Here is a 22,900-nt window from a genome sequence, read left to right on the forward strand (position 1 = left end):
ACGATGAAACATACATATAAATATAGATTCTACCACTGCATTGAGTGTGATACAATTTTATCCACGCGAGACAGTTAAATAAATTAAAATTTAAAACGTGAGGCTTGCCAAGCGTTTTAAATATTTAAAATTTAACTGTTGAGAGTGGATAAATCTCGTATTACACGAGATTTGGTGGTAGAATCTGTTTCTCTAATGATTTTCAAACAATATGCAGGCAAAAGTATTCCTTCTTTTCGAAATAATCTGCAAAAGGATGTGTACTTTCTATGTGACGTCATCAGGCATGGTCGCCTTTTTTCTTGCCCTCACAATAGAATATTCAGAGGAAAGCAAGAAAATTCGACGTCATAATCGGATTTTAACCAATGAAGAACTGAGATCAAACAAATCACATGTTCATTAATTTTTTTTATACAATGTGCGCAGAAAGGGATATTAATTGGCGAAGAATTAGAGAAATTATGATACATGATCATCCCTTTTATTTCTTATTTTTATCCTGCAGTCATGCCTTCAATTACAATTTCTGTAAAATACCTTCGTTCAAAACTAATATCACAGGAACTTATTTCACTTATCTTTTTTAATTTTGATATTGGAACAAAACTCATGGTGCTGTGATTTTTGTTCCGGAACTTATTTCACACTTGGTTAAAAAATAAGTTCTGGAACAAATTTTATAGTGCTGGAACATATATTTTCTGAGACATAAGTTCCAGTGAAACATATTTCCTATGAAATTTGTTCTGGCGGAACAAATGTCACGCCAGAACAAATATTTTGTTACACTTACACAGAATTTACATATCCATCTCTGGTCCATGTTTTACCATTGTCAAGATAACATACGGTATTAGATTTAAAAACAAAAGTAAAGTTTTTGACAACGGTGTTTTACACAAATAAGAGTCTAAGGCAGATATAAGTACGCTTATGTTGCACACTTCAAATGATGCACTGTAACTTTTAACAGTTTACATCAGAACCTTGTATTTGAATCAAAGAAAGTTTAATTTTCGTTTTTTTTAAATGTCAATCATTGGGATTGCCAATTCGGCAACTAATAATCATAATTGCCTTTTGTTTATTTAGACTTAAGGGATTACAATTGGGATAACATATAAAATGTCCGGCTGGCTAAAAATAAATTTGGAAGCCAAGGTAAGGATATTAGGCAGACTAAACTGTATCTGTTGTATCCATTATCTCAAGTTCAATGGGATAGATGCATCGAACATAGTCACCAAATTTTGAATTATTTAGAGAGAAAATCGTCTATATAGGGAAATTAAAGTAAAAAAATGCTATTTTTTTCTTCTTTCTTTCTAAGAACTTCCAGTATAAAATCAGCCTCATATGAATAAAGGAACAAATGTACAAGTACAAGAGGGGTACAGCTTGTTCCCATGGGAATGCCGATTTTGTTGTAAAACACTTCCTCAAATCTTAAATTCATATGAAACAAGTGACTGGTGAAAAATAATATTTTTCCAATTCTAGAACCATGCATGTATATATCATAAACTTAGTCTTCTGAGCACAATTTTATCATTTTTTAAGCAAATATATTGTATAACCGTCAATTTGTTTTCTCTCTGTCTGTTTTGATTTAACAAAAATGGCAGCTCATTAAATACCGTGTTTTGACTTTGTCACCTTATAATAAACAATCAACAAAAAACATGGATATTGAGAACGTGGTTAACATGTACAATCAGATAATAAATTATTTCAGTGACAGACCCATGCGTATTGCTACCACCAGATTTTTACGAGAAGGTTCACACTAAGGTCACTTTGCATACAGAAAATATGTTGGCGAATAGCTTCCTGGAAGCAAGAAATAAAAAAGTAAACTTTTTCTAAATGTGGACAAGTTAAAGAATTTTCTTCAGAAAAAAGTATATGTACATAAGTTAAATAATGAAAACTATCCATTTTGTTATACAAAAACATATGCATCATTTTTTTTTTTAATTTGAGGTTTCATATGACTCTAACAAATATGTTGTCAAAAATTGACACCCTGAAAACATAACATGTTTCTATACGCCTGACAAAATTTTGACTGGACTTATTAAGGTATACAAATGATTGTCTGTCCGTCTGTTGGTCCATCTGTCCTGCTTCCACATGTTGCACTGTAAATTGAGAACTGTTTATCCAAATTTCATGAAACTTAACATAGGTGTTTTGTATGATGGGCTAACAATCTGTAAAGTTTGGTGAAAATAGGATTTAAACTTTTTGAGTTACGGGACTTTCTATCTAAAACAGAGGGGTGTTTTTTTCACATGTCATGCTTTATCTCAAAAACAATTTATGATTATTGCTTTAAATTTTCCACATTTTTTAGTTATATTAATCTTAAGATCTGTATACTTTTTGGTGATGATTTAAAATTTTGTTTTTGATTTATTGAGTGTTTTTTGGTAAAAAAAAAGGTGTTTTTTTTCACATGTGTATCTCCAAAAATTTTTTTTTATTGATTATTGCTTAAAACTGTACACACTCCTTAATCAAATTAATCTTAAAATCTGTATATTTTTATGATGATTCAAAATTTTATTTTAGAGTTTTATTTAAAAAAAAAAGGGGGGGGTTTTCACATGGTGCACCGTATCTCAGAAACTATTTATGATTATTGCATAAAACTTCTCACATAAGACAAAGGGCACATAACGCGCTCATGGGGCAGCTGTTTATTTTTATTTTGTGTTGTTGATTACTCTATAATGTAAATTTAGGAATTCTTGTATACTTTTCAGGGTACTAACCTACTTCCACATGGCACTATTGTATCTAGTGATAATCATGGAATACATGTTGCTATGGTTACATGGCGCCATGTTGGATTGTACACCTGTGTGGCCTCAAACATACTGGAAGCTGTCACCAGGGATGGGAGATTGAGCGTACATGGTATGAATAATGAAATTCCATTTGAATTTCTCTATAAACATTTAGAATATAGACATTTGAAAATAACAAATCATTAAATCATAATTATGTGAATAGATATAATTAAAGTTATGAAGTCACTTGCAATAAAAGTATCCAGCAGAATAGTTCTATATAGGTATCTTTAAAATCAGTTTTAAAGACAATGTTTTACAATCATTTCTTTTCTGAACAAAAAAGTTTTACCAAATGATTTTGTTTCAGTTTTGCCAAGAATCCAAGCCATAAATGGAGATCCGGTTGTCTATTTGAATCAAGAGCTGGATCTTACTTGCACAGTTAGTGGTATACCAAATCCTACTATAAAATGGGTCCATCAAGACACAGCAGTTGTCCCATCACTAGATGGCAGAGTGACTATACCTGCACAAAACAAACTCTTTATTAAATATGTCAAAGTTTCTGATCAAGGTATGTTCTAATTGTCACATGACTGGACAGCAGAATGAATTTACCAGCACAAAACAAACTCTTTATTAAATATGTCAAAGTTTCTGATCAAGGTATGTTCTAATTGTCACATCACTGGACAGCAGAATGAATATACCTGCACAAAACAAACTCTTTATTAAATATGTCAAAGTTTCTGATCAAGGTATGTTTTAATTGTCACATCACTGGACAGCAGAATAAATATACCTGCACAAAACAAACTCTTTATTAAATATGTCAAAGTTTCTGATCAAGGTATGTTTTAATTGTCACATGACTGGACAGCAGAATGAATTTACCAGCACAAAACAAACTCTTTATTAAATATGTCAAAGTTTTTGATCAAGGCATGTTCTAATTTATGATTTTAATGTTTTTTATAATTGCTTAATTATATACTGAATCACACCAATTCTGGTAATGAATGTTTCTATGAAAATCAGTCAATATTTGTAAAAGGAATTGATGTTAACATCATTGATAGAGCAACCTTTCACCACAAACCAAAAAAAAAACATTAATTTTTTGGAAAATATAGCTTGTGGTGATTACTGTGGACTGATTTATTTTCGTGAGTACTAATTTTTGTGAATTAAGAAAAAACTTGCATATTTGTGGATATTTAATTTTGTTGTTTTGGAAAAGTCTGCATACATTTCTTTAGAAAATTTGCAATTCTTTCAACATTTGAATTTGTGGATAACCTGCACCCACGAAATCCACGAAAATTGATATCCAAAGAATATTAATGAATTCACAGTATGACAGAAATTTTAAATGATACAGTTGTAACCTGCACTGGTATGTGCTAAAATTTGCCAATAATTTGAAGTCTCTGTGGTTTACATTGTCATTATGAAATCATATTCTGTACACCTTATGGCTATTTGGAAAAAACTGCATAGGTTGACCCAAGAATCTGCCCTGCTTGAACTATTGACGTCATACAACAATCACCTTTCCAATGTGGTGTAAGATATTTTGTATTTTGACGTCAAAATTTTACAGGAACCTTTGAAATGTCCAGTAATGGCAGACAAATAGCGATAAGGTGAATACAGAAAAAGGAGTTATCATCAAACAAACTTCTGTTATTTTAGGGTCTTTTATAGCTTGCTTTTAGGTGTCAGACTATGCTCTTTGTTAAAGGCAGTACTTCAACCTATAATTCCCTTTTATACATTGTGACTTGGATGAAGAGTTGTCTCATTGGCACTCATACCACATCTTATTTGTATGGTTTATACTCTATAGGTGAATATAAATGTGTGGCAGAAAACCTGGCTGGTAAAACAGAATTTCCAATTACAGTTACAGTCATAGGTAAGTATTTTTAGATAAAGGTTGCATGAAATGCAATCACAATCCTGTGGTACTGACTTGATATCTAAATCTTCCAAGGTTTATCACTATTTAGATACACAAAAAGTAATGCATTGATCATAAGATTCTATACATCCTATTCCAGAAATTAATCAGTGTAATATATGCTTAGATGTTTAAGTCACAAAATGATATTATATTTGTTGAGATAATTGTATAACTTTAGCAAGGTTCAGGAATCTATTATGTGTTCTAAAAATATCAATGATGTCATTGTTAAAGCCATCTTTAAAAATTGGAGTTATCTTCCTTGGTCCAGAATTTAAGTTGAATCAACTACATCATGCAACATATTTGTTATTTTTTTATATTACAGAGTCTCCAATTCCACCAGTGTTAACAAGAGCTGTGTCCTTCACCTCCACAACTGTGACCTTGAGATGGTCACCTTCAACACAGAATCCAAACACACCACTCTCTCAGTACATCATATATTACAAAAAAGAGTAAGTCAAGTATACCTTTGGATAAACATGAATGTTACTGCTGTTACAAAATATTAGAAATTATTGTAGCAGGAACAATTCTGCCTAAGATTCGGGGATGTGGACCACAGCTAATTCTAGTTTGTAAACTGATGTGTGCGGAAAACGACTGATGCCAAAAGTGATGAGCTGTAATAAATCTTAAGTGAATAAAAACCAAAAACTGAAAACAATATATAATTTAATTAACAAAACACAACTTTTATTATGTAAAGCCAAAAATGTAGAAATGGAGCATTCAATAACTCTTCAATTTACCGTACTGTGGAGGCATGTAGCAAATGCACTAACCTATTGGTAACTGGTTGGAAAGCTTGGCTTTCCTTAGTGGGACTGAATGTCAGTCCTCAGAGGATTCAAAGTAAGAATTTAAAACTATTTATGTAAAATATATAAATCACATAAGGTATCCAAAGAATTTGCAACGATGCAAATATTAAACTTTACAATAAAAATAAATACCTTTAACTAATGATTTCAAATAGCAAAAGCTATGCAATTTAACAAATATATACTGATTAAGCTTCATGTAAATTATTAAACAAAGAAATATGAAATTTATAGTTTTAAACAAGGGAAATAATTATGACATAATAATCCTAACTGCTACATTCCTCCCCCCTCAGACAAACAATAAATTTCATTAATAAAGTCTGCAAACTAAAATATCTATCAAATTCATGTATCTGCATCAATACGCAGGCAAAATCCAAATGTCAGGATCAAACATTAAATCCAAAATATTCATCTTTTAAAGTTGAATCACCAGAATGTTCAATGAGATCACAACACCAGTCTGATATCCTCCTCCTCCCTTCGAAAACAAATGTAAATGGAATAACATTTGGAAATTACTTTACTTCAGATTAAATGTCTTTCAAGCAAATGTCAAACTATCACTTTTAAATAAATGTCACTGTTTAATGTATACACAAACACACATCAGCATCAGTTTCAAAGAATAAGGGACGCAACTTGAGGTCTTCTTGGTACGTAGGCTTCAGAATCAGTGGTACGGCATATATTAGGGTAGCAGCACAGCTAACAGTTTAAATCCAACATGAAAAGTTATACCAGGCAATGTCCACCAATGTTGATCTCACAGTGGCACATTTGACGTGTACCACCGGGTTCTATTACTGCAATCCAACGTTGTTGATAACGGTAACACAGACTTTGTGCCACCGGAGATGGATCGGGTCCATCTATATGCAAGGTTCTCAAAATAAAGTTGGACGATGCCCAACTGTTATAGCAAGGTTCTCAATATAAAATGGACGATGCCCATCTTAATTGCAAGGTTCTAAATAATGGATTAGATCCATCTGTATGAGCTAGAAGTGTTCCTAACTTCAAGCTTTACTTTCACTCTATTGGTTTCTGCCATGACAAAAGTCAAGAAGTCGGTCTCCCGTAAACTCTCTAAATACTAAATATTTAGCTAGAGATTACAATCCAGACAAACGAGCAACAACTCATAAAACAAGCCAATTCCTACTACAACTAGCTAACAGTCTACACTTCAAACTACACAGAAGATCAACCATATTTCAAGCTAGTATTGAAAATGAAGAATAAAACAAGTTGGGATATACGACATCCCTCCCTTTGTAAAAGAAAACCAAACAGCCAAAATTGAGGCGTGTGACACCTCTGAGTATATTGAAATAAATATAAAGTAAAACTATAAATATACAACACAATGTTAAAACAAACATTAAACCAAGGTTACACAATCTGAACTGCAAAAATTGTGATTTAAAGGGAAATTCCGCGATTTTTTACTTATCATCTAATTATGTTCATCTTAACATAAAAAACACATTTGCAAAGTTTTAAATTTATATTCCTTCTAATAACGGAGAAAATCAAGTATTTGTAACTTTTTTGGTTGAATTCTCGAGTGGGTCGTGACGTATTAGCCCGATTTATTGAATTCTGGGAAAAAATAAAATCTGTTTAACTCTTATAGCTTAACCGCAATATACGTAATTAAAAGCGCACAGCTGACAAATGGTCGAAGTTATTAACCACAATATAAGAATAAACGAAAATGAATATGCATATATGTACCGTTTTGTATTGATTGAATTAAACTCCTATAAAATTATCTCTAGTAATTGTTTTTGAAATTTTAATTAATTATTGTTGAGATTTTTTTCATAAAATATTTATTGAACATTTTTACTGATATTGAACTGAAAATATTTCAGTTCTATTTACCGTTATTGTTTTGATAATCATTTCAATGCAACTAATGTGTGAGCAGAGTGTGTATATTATTTTGTAAAGGTCACTGTATATTTCTTGGCTTGAGGTCAATTCGTTTACCTTATAGCTATTTAGCCGCAGGTGTGAGTTCAAGCGTATACAGGTATAAATGTTGTTATTTGGAAAGGATAAACAGAAAGGATTAGAAAGAGTATATGCTGTCACGATGTAAATACACTAAGATTTAATACACGATGAGAATAAAGATACAATAATTAAATCAGAGACATATAATACATATTATATGTCTCTGATTAAATTTATAAATTAATTGAAAATAAAATTCAGATTCGTAATTCCGAAAGTGTATAAAAATAAAAGGAAACAATTTTTGATGACTTTCTTAGCGGCAATTGGCGTAAAGATTCAAATATGAAGCAAAAAATAGTAGTTTTAATATTTAATGAAAACTAAATGCAATATTACCCAATTTGATATACCATTGTACATCTGTTTGATATCATTGACTTTACCGGAATTTCTTAATTTGTATTCAAATCTGGCTGTGTTTAAATGCTAATAAAACTATTGCAATTTTAAAGTTTTTAATTGACAAAAAAATACAACATACAACATGCATGATTTTTTTTAGTTTCTTTTTAAAATTTTATTCTTACATAATTAAATTCATTTGACAACTTGAATCATATACACGATTTTTTTGTGAAAAGAATACCAATTATCTAAGCTAAGGCATTATTTCTTTTGAGGATTTTTGAGGATTTTTTTAAAAATTCTATGATAATATTTGTGCAATGTTGAACATGATAGCCGTCATTAATCCAAATAAGTAATACAGTAGTTGTAATAAAAGTTATATTTTAGTCATGCATAACTGATATTGACGAATTTATAATAGTTCGTCCATACATCGTTGTTCATGAAACAATCATTATTAGTATATACATGTAAGTTTCCTGACGTATAAGAGCCATTGAGGATGAGCTCCAGAGAAATCAGACTAGTGGCGTTTCGTTCGTTTGTTTGTTGGGAAAGGAGAGGAAATGCAACCGCTTGTACAGATTTACCATACAAGCATTTATAGTCAACACAATCAGAAAGAGTTCCCATCGTTAGAAGGGGAATATGAAGGCTTCCAAGAATGAACAAGTGACATGTCTAACTCTGAACAGTTAGAAAACAGACTATCCACATCGACCTCTTGTTCTTGATATTTGAAATTATGATAAAGTGATGAGTTCTTGCGTCTGACAAAAACTAAATTCCTTCATGGTTATATCTTGCCATACGTTTATATTGGTTTGTAAGGTGATAACTCAAAATCGTTACTGTGGAAGTACTTCAATTCGTGGGTATCAATTTTCTTGGTTTTAGCAATATTTACATGTTCGTGGGTTTTTAAATTCGTGGATTTTCTTTTTCTTAAAAAATTATAATTGAAAAATTATAGAAACGAAAGTGACAAATAGTCTGGATTGATGGAAATTGCAAAGAAAACATTGGCCGTGTAAATCGTTGTGAAAACACTAACTTATCTAAGATAAAGTGATCAACAGATAAAAGACCAGCAAAGGTGTTAATTAGGCCATAAAGATGTCACCTTAAGAAAACAGAGACATAAACAAATACTACAAACGTATCTTGAATTGTCAAATAATTCTTTATCAAAATCAAGCCCAGCATGAAATTATTATTTCCCATAGTGTACGAGAACTATGAGGATATAAAATGAACATTTTATCAAAAATATTTTTATGAGAATTAAAAGATCATATCAGTCATGAGTCAAAACACCGATGAGGATCTTTCCATGTCTTGATGTTGACATTGGTTGTTTTATTTCGTTGGACACTTAAATTCGTGGATAGAGTCACCCACGAAAACCATGAAAATTGGTACCCCACGAATAAAAGTACTTTCACAGTATTTGAAAATCCTGTTTGTGAGATGTAGATTCATTTCAATACAGAAATTTCGTCTATATATTTCACAAGTGTATAACACGGAGAAGCTCTGAAGGTCCATTACTCCCATTTTGCTTGGGTGTGAACCATCGATGTTTACAGCAATATCAAAGAATAAGGTGATGATGGTAGAAAGAACTATGGGCATCATGTGGCAAATATTACATGCATATCGGACAATGAGTTGTCAATCTGTATGAAAAGATTTCCAATACAACCATATTATTGAAAAGGAATGTTTACATGCTATACTCTAGTACTAGTATTACAGGGTTCTTGTGGCGTTCACCTTAGACACACATCGTTTTAACGATGTTTAAAATTAAATCCCGAAATTAATTTGAAACTTTGATACTCAAAAGTTTCCCAGCAAAATATTCACATCCCCTGGGGATAATTAGTGTTCGTCCAGTGGCATATATAACAATTGTGATGACGAATTCCTTCCTTTGTTCGAGAACAATCTTATTGAAATATAAATCTGTGATTTTCCTAGCTTCAATGAACCAAAGCAAAAGTTATATATCGACCTGTATTTAAATCAAATTGGTTCTCTTCTTCTTTTGGTATACAATAGTCTATCATCGACATTCGATGATTACATACTGTTGGCATACGTGGACTAGTCTATTTACAACACTTTTACCCCTATTTATTCAAAATATATGTTTTTTTCTTATGTTCAATGTATACATGTATATGTTTTAAATTGCGCTATAGTTCCGTAACTTTCTATCCAGTCATATAAACGAATCGTCGGCAAGTGCGTACATTTTTTTAAATCAATATTTCTGGTCTGTTCCAATCTGTCCTTCACTATTTACAATGACTATATATTACATTTTCCCAAATTCACCCTTGGAAAAAATATTTAAATAGATTTTAATTTCATCAAATCTTATTTTTTGGGTATTATTTATATTTTTATGAATTATATTCTTTACACCAGAAATGTTATTTATAAACAAGCGTATGAGTTTAGTAATGACAAGTAAGACAGAGTTGTATATTATACATCTGATAGTTCAAAATGGAAAGTTATAAGTTATCAGCCGTGTACACTGATCAATACCTGCAGAAGTGAAACGATGCATGAACTTGCAAGTCTGACAGGAAATCGCTTGAATACCTGGAAGTGTCACCTCACACCCCTCACAATACCTTTGGAAGTAATACCTTTAGCCATGCTTGTGATCAGATGAGGGAAGATCAAAATATATTTTTAAAAAGTTTATTACTTTAAAGAATTATGAACAAATTAGATTTTCGAAAACAATTTTCACGGAACACTTATTTATGATTTCAACTTTGACTTTTCACCTAATTCCAATATCAACAGTTTAACCAGATGCTCCGCAGGGCGTAGCTTTATACCACCGCAGAGGTTGAACCCTGAACGGTTGGGGCAAGTATGGACACAACATTCTAGCTGGATTCAGCTCTAAATTTGGATTGTGATTAAATAGTTGACACAGCATAGGTTTCTGACACAGAATGAATGTGTTCTAATGAAATTAAAATTTTTGTTTTCTCTTAGAGCAATTCACTATGCTGTTGAATATCAAAAAAATGTTTGAAGAAATTTTCTTTTTATTTATGAAATTTCAAATGAGAAAATTTAACCTAATTTTTTTAATCACATCCCCCTTTCCCTTATTCCAAAACTAATCTCAATTAAAATTTCTAATGGAGTTTGCAACAATTTCTACTCATTTAAATACATCATAAAATATTAAGATGTAAAAAAACTGCTTGTTATCACTGAATGGTAAAGATTATTTTAATTTATCAGTTGGTAGTAAAAAGTGAATATACATTGTATATTGTACATGTATATATAACAAAGATTTAAGTTGATTCTGGACAAAGAAAGATAACTCCAAATAAAAAAAATTCTTACAATTAGATATTTCTTGCTTACTATTCTGGACAAAGAAAGATAACTCTAATTAAAAACAAAATTGCTATTTCACAATATTTTGCAATAAGATATTTCTTGCCATTGCGCAATACTGTGCAATTGAAAAGACTTGCTATTGCACAAAACTTAATATAATAATTTTAGATCCTGATTAGGACCAACTTGAAAACTGGGCCCAGAATCAAAAATCTAAGTACATGTTTGGATTCAGCATATCAAAGAACCCCAAGATTTTAATTTTTGTTAAAATCAAACTAAGTTTAATTTTGGACCCTTTGGACTTTAATGTACCGTATTTGGGCATGTATAGTCCGCACTTTTTTTCCTTAAATATGTAGTGTGTGCAAGGGGTGCGGACTATACACAACTATAGACGGTTTTCGAAATTTATAAAAAAAAAAATTTTTTTTTTTTTTTTTTTTTAAATTTCGTTTTTCTGCATCCTGCATCAACAATGTATATTGGAGACGTTTATTGTATTTACTTCATTTATTTCTTATTCTTTTATTCTTTTTTAACTTTTCTTTTCAAAATTGATTATTAAAAGTAAAGGTGTGACATCCTGCATAGGTAATCAAGAGAGGTAATTAGGGATTAAGTATGGGTGTGTAGCAATTAAATAATGATGTCAAGTTTTGACAGGTGTTAAATATTATAATCCCAGGCAATAAAACAACATGATCAATGAAAAGATTATATAAGATTAAATAGTTTTAAAATTTTGATTACTGCTAAATAATTTAGATAAATGTTTGATCTCTTTTTTCTTTTGTTCCATAATATTCAAATTATTTCTGTTATATTATATATCAGCTTGGACATACTTAGACAAATGTTGATTTTAAAATGAATCTCTTGATTAATAACTACTTATATAAAATTATTAAATATTAACTACCTGATGAAAAGTTCTACCATTTCATTTTTTTTATGAAATAATAAAACATAATTATTTTTTTTTATAAAATACATGGAGAATAGCTCTCTTTCAATGGATTTTTACAGTGAACTAGACTTTTACAATATTTTTTTTTTTTTTTTTTTTTTTACAAAACTTTTTTTCTCGATTTTAAGGGGATGTAAGAGGGGTGCGGACTATATATAAATGCGTACTATACACGGCCGAATACGGTAGACCAATTTGAAAACAAGACCAAAAATGAGGAATCTACATACACAGTTAGATTTGGCATATCAAAGAACCCCATTTATTCAATATTTGATGAAATCAAACAAAGTTTAATTTTGGACCCCGATTTGGACCAACTTGAAAACTGGGCCGATAATCAAGAATCTAAGTACATTTTTAGATTCAGCATATCAAAGAACCCAACCGATTAATTTTTTGTCAAAATCAAACGAAGTTTAATTTTGGACCCTTTGGACCTTAATGTAGACCAATTTGAAAACGGGACCAAAAGTTAAAAATCTACATACACAGCTAGATTCGGCATATCAAAGAACCCCTATTATTCAATTTTGATGAAATCAAACAAAGTTTAATTTTGGACCCTTTGGGCCCCTTATTCCTAAACTGTTGGGACCAAAACTCCCAAAATCATTACCAACCTTCCTTTTATGGTCATAAACCTTGTGTTTAAATTTCATAGATTTCTATTTACTTATACTAAAGTTATGGTGCGAAATCCAAGAAAAATGCTTATTTGGGTCCCTTTTTGGCCCCTAATTCCTAAACTGTTGGGACCTAAACTCCCAAAATCAATACCAACCTTCCTTTTGTGGTCATAAACATTGTGTTTAAATTTCATTATTTTCTATTTACTTAAACTAAAGTTATTGTGCGAAAACCAAGAATAATGCTTATTTGGGCCCTTTTTTGGCCCCTAATTCCTACACTATTGAAACCAAAACTCCAAAAATCAATCCCAACCTTTCTTTTGTGGTCATAAACCTTGTGTCATAATTTCATAGATTTCTATTAACTTAAACTAAAGTTGTAGTGCGAAAACCAAGAAAATGCTTATTTGGGCCCTTTTTGGCCCCTAATTCCTAAAATGTTGGGACCAACACTCCCAAAATCAATACCAACCTTCCTTTTGTGGTCATAAACCTTGTGATAAAATTTTATAGATTTATATTCACTTTTACTAAAGTTAGAGTGCGAAAACTAAAAGTATTCGGACGACGACGCCAGTATGATAGCAATATACGACGAAAAATTTTCAAATTTTGCGGTCGTATAAAAACAACAGACCATGGTAATTTAAAAAAAGTAAGAATATTTTCCGTATCAAGTTAGTTAGTCGGATAAAACAACCGTACGATTGACAAGATATCGACACGCAATTACGACTACATCGGTTACTGTAGTTTTGTTTCTTTGTGGTTTATAGACATATCGTTTTTATTTATCGGGAAAGAAGACAAGATGGCGGATTGCAAAGAATTGATACTCTAAATTTAAAATCGATGGTGATCGCTTATCTAGCGGAATAAAACTTTAATATCTATGAATTTGAGCATTTTTATACAGAATGAACATAATATCATTATTTTGATTTTTTTGCGAAGTTTCCCTTTAAATCGTTCTTCGACATCCCGCCTATTTCTGAGAGCTTAACTTGACTATCTGCAGAACTTTCATCTCTGGCATGAACTCTTAAAGACATATTTGGACACTTAGACCTGACATGACCTAACTGATGACATTTAAAACACCTCTTAGGTTTTCGTTTACTATGTGATTTCAATCGCTTCCTCAATATATTAATTAAAATTTCAAAACTGTTAGAAACTGTTTTACAACAATCTAAACTTTCTGCCTCATCAATAATCTCAGGATCACCAGAAAAATGAACAGCTTCATATTCAATAGCTAGTGATAAAGCCTCGTCTAAACTATGAGGGTGTTTAAAAGTGACAAATTTAGCCATCTCAATATTCAAACATGAAGTAAATAAGTCAATAAAATACGAATCCAAATCAGAAAAATTATCAGGATAAGCCTTATGAGCTAGTATCTTAAAACGCTGACCAAAATCAGAAATTGTTTCATTTTCCTTCAAACTACAAACTCGCAGTTGAAATTTAAAATATGCCACCCTCTCCTTAGGATTGAACCTCTGAATGAGAACATTTTTTAAGCAGTCATAATCGTATAACTGTGGCCTCTTTAAGAAACGTAAAATAGTTTGAGCATCACCTCTCAAATGCATTATCAACTGACAAGCCATCTCAAATTCATTCCACTTGTTCCAAAGAGAAACTGTCTCAAAATGAACAAAATAATCAGTAATATCAATGCTGATACCATCAAACAAACAAGGTTTTTCTTCAAACCTAATCATAACTGAATAAACATTTACAAAATAAACCAAACTATGAAAATAAAATATCCCAGGCACAACTATGCAAAACTGCTCTGCTGAGGACTGTCTTATCAAATCACAACAAGAATTGACTCAAATGTGTACTCCATTTCTTATAAATTATTTAGTTCAGTTACAAACCAGAAAAGCTGCTTTAGAATTCCACACCCCACCCGCACTACCAAATGTAGCAGGAACAATTCTGCCTAAGATTCGGGGATGCCGACCACAGCTAATTCTAGTTTGTAAACTGATGTGTGCGGAAAACGACTGATGCCAAAAGTGATGAGCTGTAATAAATCTAAGTGAATAAAAACCAAAAACTGAAAACAATATATAATTTCATCAGCAAAGTACAACTGTTATCATGTAAAGCCAAACGTATGTAGAAATGGAGCATTCAATAACTCTTCAATTTACCGTACTGTGGAGGCATGTAGCATATGCACTAACCTATTGGTAACTGGTTGGAAAGCTTGGCTTTCCTTAGTGGGACTGAATGTCAGTCCTCAGAGGATTCCAAATAAGAATTTAAAACTAGTTATATAAAATATATAAATCTCTCACAGAAGGTATCCAAAGAATTTGCAACGATGCAAATATTAAACTTTACAATAAAAATAAATACCTTTAACTAATGATTTCAAATAGCAAAAGCTATGCAATTTAACAAATATATACTGAATAAGCTTCATGTAAATTATTAAACAAAGAAATATGAAATTTATAGTTTTAAACAAGGGAAATAATTATGACATAATAATCCTAACTGCTACATTATTATAAATTAAGGAATGTATCTCCCTCATGCAAAGCTCTGATTCCTTTAACGGATTTGGCTATACTTTTTGGACCTTTTGGATTATAGCTCTTCATATTATATATAAGCTTTGGATTTCAAATATTTTGGCCGAGAGCATCACTGAGGAGAAATGTATTGTCAAAATGCGCATCTGATGCAAGAAAATTGGTACTGTTACAGCAGATTTCAGTCAGTATATATGTAGCTAATGGTAATATCTTTGGTTAGCTTGCTTGTTAGCTGAACCGTAAAACCATTGTTAGGTAAAGTATACTACCCTCCTTTTAAAGTAGCTTAGTCCTACAAAGAGATAGATTGGTTATCTGTTGGGCTAGTTACTATTACAGGAGGGTAGTTTACCTAACCTACCAATGACTTCACGGTTCAGCTAACAATCAAGCTAACCAAAGATATTACCTTTAGCTACATACTCACTGAAATCTGCTGTAATTTTATTACTGTAACAGTGCTACTTGAAGATAGTTTGAATTTCTATTTTGCTCTTTTGAGCATGAAATATTTTGTCAGAGCTAAATAGTACACATTTTCAGGTATTGTCTGAGAGCAAGGTCAACAGAAAACATGTTCAGCATGTACTCACAGGTTCTGTAGTAATGAAAATACTTGAATTTTTATTGTTGATCATACTTTTCCTATAATATATATATATATCTTTTATATACTTATAGAATAGATGTAGATTACAAAAGATTACCCATTACAGCAGGCAGTACAGATTCACAGATAGAAGTGGTTGGTTTATCACCAGGAACCATGTATATGTTTGTAGTGTCAGGGGTAAATCCAGCAGGGGAAGGCAGTCTTAGTAATGTGTTATCTGCTAAAACTATGGACTCAGGTAAAGTTAAAATATGCCCCACCTACGATAGTAGAGGGGCATTATGTTTTCTGGTCTGTGCCTCTGTTTGTCCGTCTGTGCGTCTGTTCGCTTCAGGTTAAAGTTTTTGGTCAAGGTAGTTTTTAAAGAAGTTGAAGTCCAATCAACTTGAAACTTAGTACACATGTTCCCCATGATATGATCTTTCTAATTTTAATGCCAAATTATAGTTGTTATGATATTGTAATGATTATGTTTATTTATGTTGGCCTAATTTGTGTTGAATGGCCTGATAGTTGTTTGCCAAATAATTATATAACTGTGCAGTTTAGGAATCACTGGAACAATCACAGAATGATTGGAACTTTCTAGAATGATCCTTATAAAAGATGCGTAATTTAAACTTCTACGTTATTCCAGAAACTTCCGTTGTAACTTTCCAGGATTTTCCACAATGTTCCATTATAGAGTGTTCTAGAACTTTCCATGACAACACTATATATACAGACACTAAAGTAAAACTCTCATAATTAAACTTGGACATAGACATTGATAGACATTAGTATTCACAGCATTTGGATTGACATTTTTATTCTACACACAACATCATACTGGATTGTGATCTTAGTAGTGAACATAATATTCAGATTGGATTCCGAAAGATTTCTGGATACAGATACAGATAAAAGAGTGGACTCATATTTTGACAGTTAAGTTAACAGTAATATTTGTAAAATACTTCTTGTAAACTTTTGTATAATAAATATTGTTAAATTTTACTATTTATTTGTGTCTTTAGTTGGCTACAATTTAAAGGCGATTTCTGGCCGTAACAGAAATTGGGGGCTGGTCCGGGAGATCTTAAAAATATTTTAATCAAAATTTGTTTAATATTTTTATTATAACTAGCCAACAAAATTCTACAAAATGGCATTTGATGCCGGTAAATTTTTGAAAACGCCAGACCTGGAGAGTTTTGATAATTTAAAGAAAGAGGAATTAGTGTTGCTTGCTAAACAACTGAAATTAGTTTTTAAAGTATCTATGAGAAAACAAATTATAAAAAATTTGGTTAAAGACAAATTAGTTGACAAAGAAATTTTAGGTGAAGAGGCTCTTGATCTTAAGGTCGAACATGTTGATGCCTTTAAATTAAAACAGCTTGAATTAGACCATGAATTTAAATTAAAACAATTGCAAGCAGAATTGGAAATGAAGGAAAGGTTAGAAATGGAGAAAAAAGAAAAAGAAGATGAATTTAAATTAAAAGAACTTGAAATGAGAGAAAGGCTAGAGATGGAAAAACTGAAAATTGAAATGGTCAAAGAAGAAAGCAACACTAAAGTCCAGTCAAAATCAGATTATTTTGATGCAGCAAAAAACATACGTTTGGTTCCGAAATTTTGTGAAAAAACAGTTGATAAATATTTTCCACAGTTTGAGAAAATTGCTAATAATTTGAAATGGCCAAAGCCATATTGGACTACGATGCTGCAAAGTGTTTTTGAGGGCAAGGCCGCTGAAATATACTCTGCACTTCCATCAGAAAAAAGTTCTGATTATGACACGGTGAAACAGGAAGTTTTGAAAGCCTATGAGCTAGTACCAGAAGCATATAGACAGAAATTTAGATCTTATAAAAAGTTTGATTCGCAAACCTATGTGGAATTTGCTCGGGAAAAAGAAGATCTATTTGATAAATGGCTTACTTCAAAGAAAACAGATAACAATTTTAATAACCTAAGACAATTGATGTTATTAGAAGAGTTCAAACAATGTGTTCATTTAGACTTAAAAACACATTTAGACGACAAAACTGTTGAGTCAATACATGATGCAGCTGTTATTTCAGATAATTATACTCTTTCACATAAAAGAAGTTTCAAGGGTCAAAATGTTAATACTTCCAGTGGAAATTACAAAAATCAAAGCACTGATCATACTGATAGTAAGCCTGTTCCACAGAATAAGAGTCAGTCCAGTTATAATATGTCTAGTCCAAAATTTGATACTTTTGAGAAGAAGTCACTGACTTGTGCTTATTGTAAGAAGATTGGTCACCTGATGGCTGATTGTTTTAGACTCCAGAAGAAGAATGAACGAGATAATAAGCCGAAGACCAGTGCTTGTACGACACCTTATATTACCAGTACATTGGAATGTCCTGCGAGTGAGGCTTTTAAGTCCAGTTTTTGTGATTATATGGAGGAATACAAACCCTTTATGTCTGATGGGTTTGTTGCTATTGTTGATGATACCACTCTTCAGCCTATTAAGATTTTACGGGACACTGGAGCTTCTCAGTCTTTATTGTTAGAAGGTGTGTTGCCTTTGTCTGAGAAGACTTCTGTTGGTGCCTCCGTTTTGTTACAAGGTGTAGAGTTAGGTTGTATAGATGTTCCTCTCCATCGAATTTATCTGAAGTCAGATTTGGTAACTGGACCAGTTGTTGTAGGTGTTCGTCCTAATCTCCCTGTTGAGGGTGTTACATTATTGCTAGGAAATGATATAGCTAGGAACAAAGTGGTTGCTGAACCAATTGTTACCAGTGAACCGGTGGTGGATGTTAAATCACCTGAAGATGATGCTGAATTGTATCCAGCTTGTGTTGTTACTAGGGCGATGGCTAGAAAACAACAAAATGAGAATTTGCAAGAAGACAAATTTGATTACATGGACCTTTCTGACACTTTTATAGCTGATATTGAAGATCCTGGTAACTCAGAAAAGGCCATTATAAAACCACCTAGTGTTAACAAAAATGTTATTATGCCATGGCCAGATGTAAACAGCCATTCATTAGACCGAAAGAATTTGCTCGAAGAACAACATAAAGACCCTGAGGTTCTTCAGCTCAGCCAGAGGGCTGAACCACAGGAGGAAGCAGACAAAGTGGCCGAATGCTATTACCATCAGGACGGCATTTTAATGAGGAAGTGGAGGCCTCCTGATGCTACCCCAGAGGAGGAATGGAGAGTGGTGTACCAAGTGGTGGTGCCTAAAGTTTATAGGCAAGAAATTATTGGTCTTGCCCATGACACCCCCTTGGCTGGACACTTAGGTATCAGGAAGACTAGCCTTAAGATCTTGCAGCATTTCTACTGGCCTAAACTTAGAAATGATGTTGCAGAATACTGCAAATCATGTCATATATGCCAGGTTGTTGGTAAACCTAACCAGAAAATACCACCAGCACCACTTCTGCCTATTCCAGCCTTTGACGAACCTTTCAGCAGAGTTCTAATAGACTGTGTTGGACCTTTACCAAAGACCAAGACTGGAAATGCATATTTATTGACAATCATGTGTACATCTACTCGCTTTCCTTAAGCTATTCCGCTCAGAAATATCAAGACAACTACTATCGTCAAAGCTTTGATCAAATTTTTCACATTAGTAGGACTTCCTAAGTCTATACAGTCCGACCAGGGATCAAATTTCATGTCAGGTTTATTTCAGCAAGTCGTATACCAGTTAGGGATTGCTCAATACAGATCAAGTGCTTATCATCCAGAATCTCAAGGTGCCTTAGAACGTTTTCATCAAACATTGAAGAACATGATTAGAACTTTTTGTCTTCAATTTGACAGAGACGTGGATGATGGAGTTCACTTTCTACTTTTTGCAGTCCGAGAGGCTGTTCAAGAATCCCTTGGATTTAGTCCCTTTGAGTTGGTATTTGGTCATACTGTAAGGGGACCGTTAAAATTGATTAAGGAAAAGTGGCTTACTGAACATACTGACTTGAATCTTTTAGACTATGTATCTAGATTTAAAGAAAAATTGTTTACTGCTTGTCAAATTGCTCAGAAAAACTTAAAAAATGTACAGAACAAGATGAAAATATGGTATGATAAAGATGCCAGGGACAGAGTTTTTGAGCCTGGTGATAAGGTACTTGTATTTTTGCCAGTCCCTGGACATCCTTTACAGGCTAAATATTGTGGTCCTTATACAATAGAGAGTAAAATTAATGATTTGAATTATATTGTAAAAACTCCAGGTCGGCGCAAACAAAATAGAGTGTGTCATATTAATTTATTATACTTCACGTTAAAATGCCATATTTTGATTGGCTAAGACGAAGGTGTCAATTTACTCTATCACATGGCTGAGCGGGTGACAATTTTTTTTAATGTTACCCTCTCGTGTAGACCAATCAGAAATCGATTATTCAAAGAACAATGAAGTTTTTTTTTCTAATACCCGTAACGTTGTTATGAACGTGACGTCATAGAAAATACTTTTAAAATAAAATTAATCTGTAAAAGCCAAAAATTATAGGACATTCAGTATAATAAATTAAATAACACATAGCTGAGAGGGTGATAGAGCAGATTGGAACCCCTTGAAAAGGCATTGTCAACCTTGGCTTCGCCGCGGTTGACAATGTTTTCTCGGGGTACCAATCTGCTCTATCACCCTCTCAGCTATGTGTTATTTATATAATGTTAAAACCATATTTTGAGCGTACTAATGTACTATGTGATAGTAAACCAGTTGCCACTTTAGGCATGGTTAAATTTGAGAACAATCATGACAAACCAGATGTAATTGAACCAACTTTTAGTTGTAAAACTATGGAAGAGACAGTTAGATTGAAAAATTCAGAAAGTTTGTCAAATTTAGATTCAAAACTTACACATCTGTCTTTTGATCGTAGAGAAGAAATAAAAACTTTGGTATTTTCTTTCAAAAATCTTTTTCCAGATGTGCCTAACAAAACAACTGCTGTTTGTCATGATGTTGATGTAGGAGATGCTTCTCCAATTAAGCAACATCCTTACCGGCTCAATCCACTCAAACTTGAAGTTATGAGAAAAGAAATTAAATATATGCTTGACAATGATATTATTGAGCCGTCAGTAACAGTGAATGGAGCTCTCCTTGTCTCCTTGTGCCAAAACCAGATAAAACCTTTCGTTTCGTGACTGATTTCAGAAAAGTAAATTCAGTCTCAAAATCTGATTCCTATCCGATTCCAAGGATAGACGATTGTATTGACAATATTGGTCAAGCAAAATTTGTGAGCAAATTTGATTTATTGAAAGGTTATTGGCAAGTTCCATTGACACAGAGAGCTCGTGAAATATCAGCTTTTGTTACACCAGATGGCTTATTTCAATATACTGTAATGCCGTTTGGCATGAAAAGTGCTCCAGCTACATTTCAAAGAATGATCAATAATGTTATAAAAGATTTAGACTGTTGTTATGCTTATATTGATGATCTAATTGTATGTAGTGATAGCTGGGAACAGCATTTAACACATTTGTATGATACTTTTGATAGATTGTCAAAATCAAATTTGACTGTTAATCTTGGTAAAAGTGAATTTTGTCAGGCCACTGTTGATTATTTAGGGCATACAGTTGGCCAAGGTCAAGTAAAACCTATAATGGCTAAAGTGGAAGCTATTTCCAAATTTCCTCCTCCTACAAATAGAAAACAACTTATGAGATATTTAGGCATGATTGGATTTTACAGGAAATTTTGTTCAAATTTTGCTACTGTTGTTCAACCATTGACTCATCTTTTACGAAAAGACTCTAAATTTATCTGGAGTGAAAATTGTCAAAACGCTTTTGAAAATAGCAAATCACTTTTAATTAATAGTCCAGTTCTGATTACTCCAGACTTTGAAAAACAATTTAAACTTGCCGTTGATGCAAGCGATGTAGGAATAGGAGCTGTTTTATATCAAGAGACAGATGATAATGTTGAAAAACCTATATCATATTTTTCTAAGAAATTAGATAAACATCAGAAAAATTATTCAACTATTGAAAAAGAGTGTTTTGCAATGTTGTCAGCACTTCAACATTTTGATGTATATTTGAATCCCACTGTATATCCTATTCTTGTTTATACTGATCATAATCCTCTCACCTTCATGCATAAAATGAGAAACAAGAATCAGAGGTTGACTAGGTGGAGTTTATTGTTACAGGAATATGATATAATTGTAAAACATATTAAGGGTAAAGATAATGTAATAGCTGATGCTTTATCTAGAGCTTATTAAATCACTTTGTATATATTATGTATTTTTGTTCATATTATTCATGATAAGTTTTTGTTACACTAAAACTTCTTTTAAGGGGGGAGGTGTTATGATATTGTAATGATTATGTTTATTTATGTTGGCCTAATTTGTGTTGAATGGCCTGATAGTTGTTTACCAAATAATTATATAACTGTGCAGTTTAGGAATCACTGGAACAATCACAGAATGATTGGAACTTTCTAGAATGATCCTTATAAAAGATGCGTAATTTAAACTTCTACGTTATTCCAGAAACTTCCGTTGTAACTTTCCAGGATTTTCCACAATGTTCCATTATAGAGTGTTCTAGAACTTTCCATGACAACACTATATATACAGACACTAAAGTAAAACTCTCATAATTAAACTTGGACATAGACATTGATAGACATTAGTATTCACAGCATTTGGATTGACATTTTTATTCTACACACAACATCATACTGGATTGTGACCTTAGTAGTGAACATAATATTCAGATTGGATTCCGAAAGATTTCTGGAT

At 32.2% G+C, this 22,900-nt stretch overlaps 1 protein-coding gene across 1 annotated transcript in view; it reads left to right on the forward strand.

Annotated features, from left to right (window-relative positions):
* The window catches only part of LOC134707677 (cell adhesion molecule DSCAM-like), a 79,113-nt gene that overhangs the window by 15,890 nt on the left and 40,323 nt on the right, over positions 1-22,900 (forward strand). The window contains exons 12-16 of the mRNA XM_063567661.1: positions 2,772-2,925; positions 3,169-3,375; positions 4,651-4,719; positions 5,096-5,225; positions 16,202-16,371. Coding sequence (XP_063423731.1) covers positions 2,772-2,925; positions 3,169-3,375; positions 4,651-4,719; positions 5,096-5,225; positions 16,202-16,371 — 730 coding nt within the window. The remainder of the gene's footprint in view (positions 1-2,771; positions 2,926-3,168; positions 3,376-4,650; positions 4,720-5,095; positions 5,226-16,201; positions 16,372-22,900) is intronic.

This window comes from Mytilus trossulus, chromosome 2, assembly GCF_036588685.1.
Source record: "Mytilus trossulus isolate FHL-02 chromosome 2, PNRI_Mtr1.1.1.hap1, whole genome shotgun sequence".
NCBI classification, from domain to species: Eukaryota; Metazoa; Mollusca; class Bivalvia; order Mytilida; family Mytilidae; genus Mytilus; species Mytilus trossulus.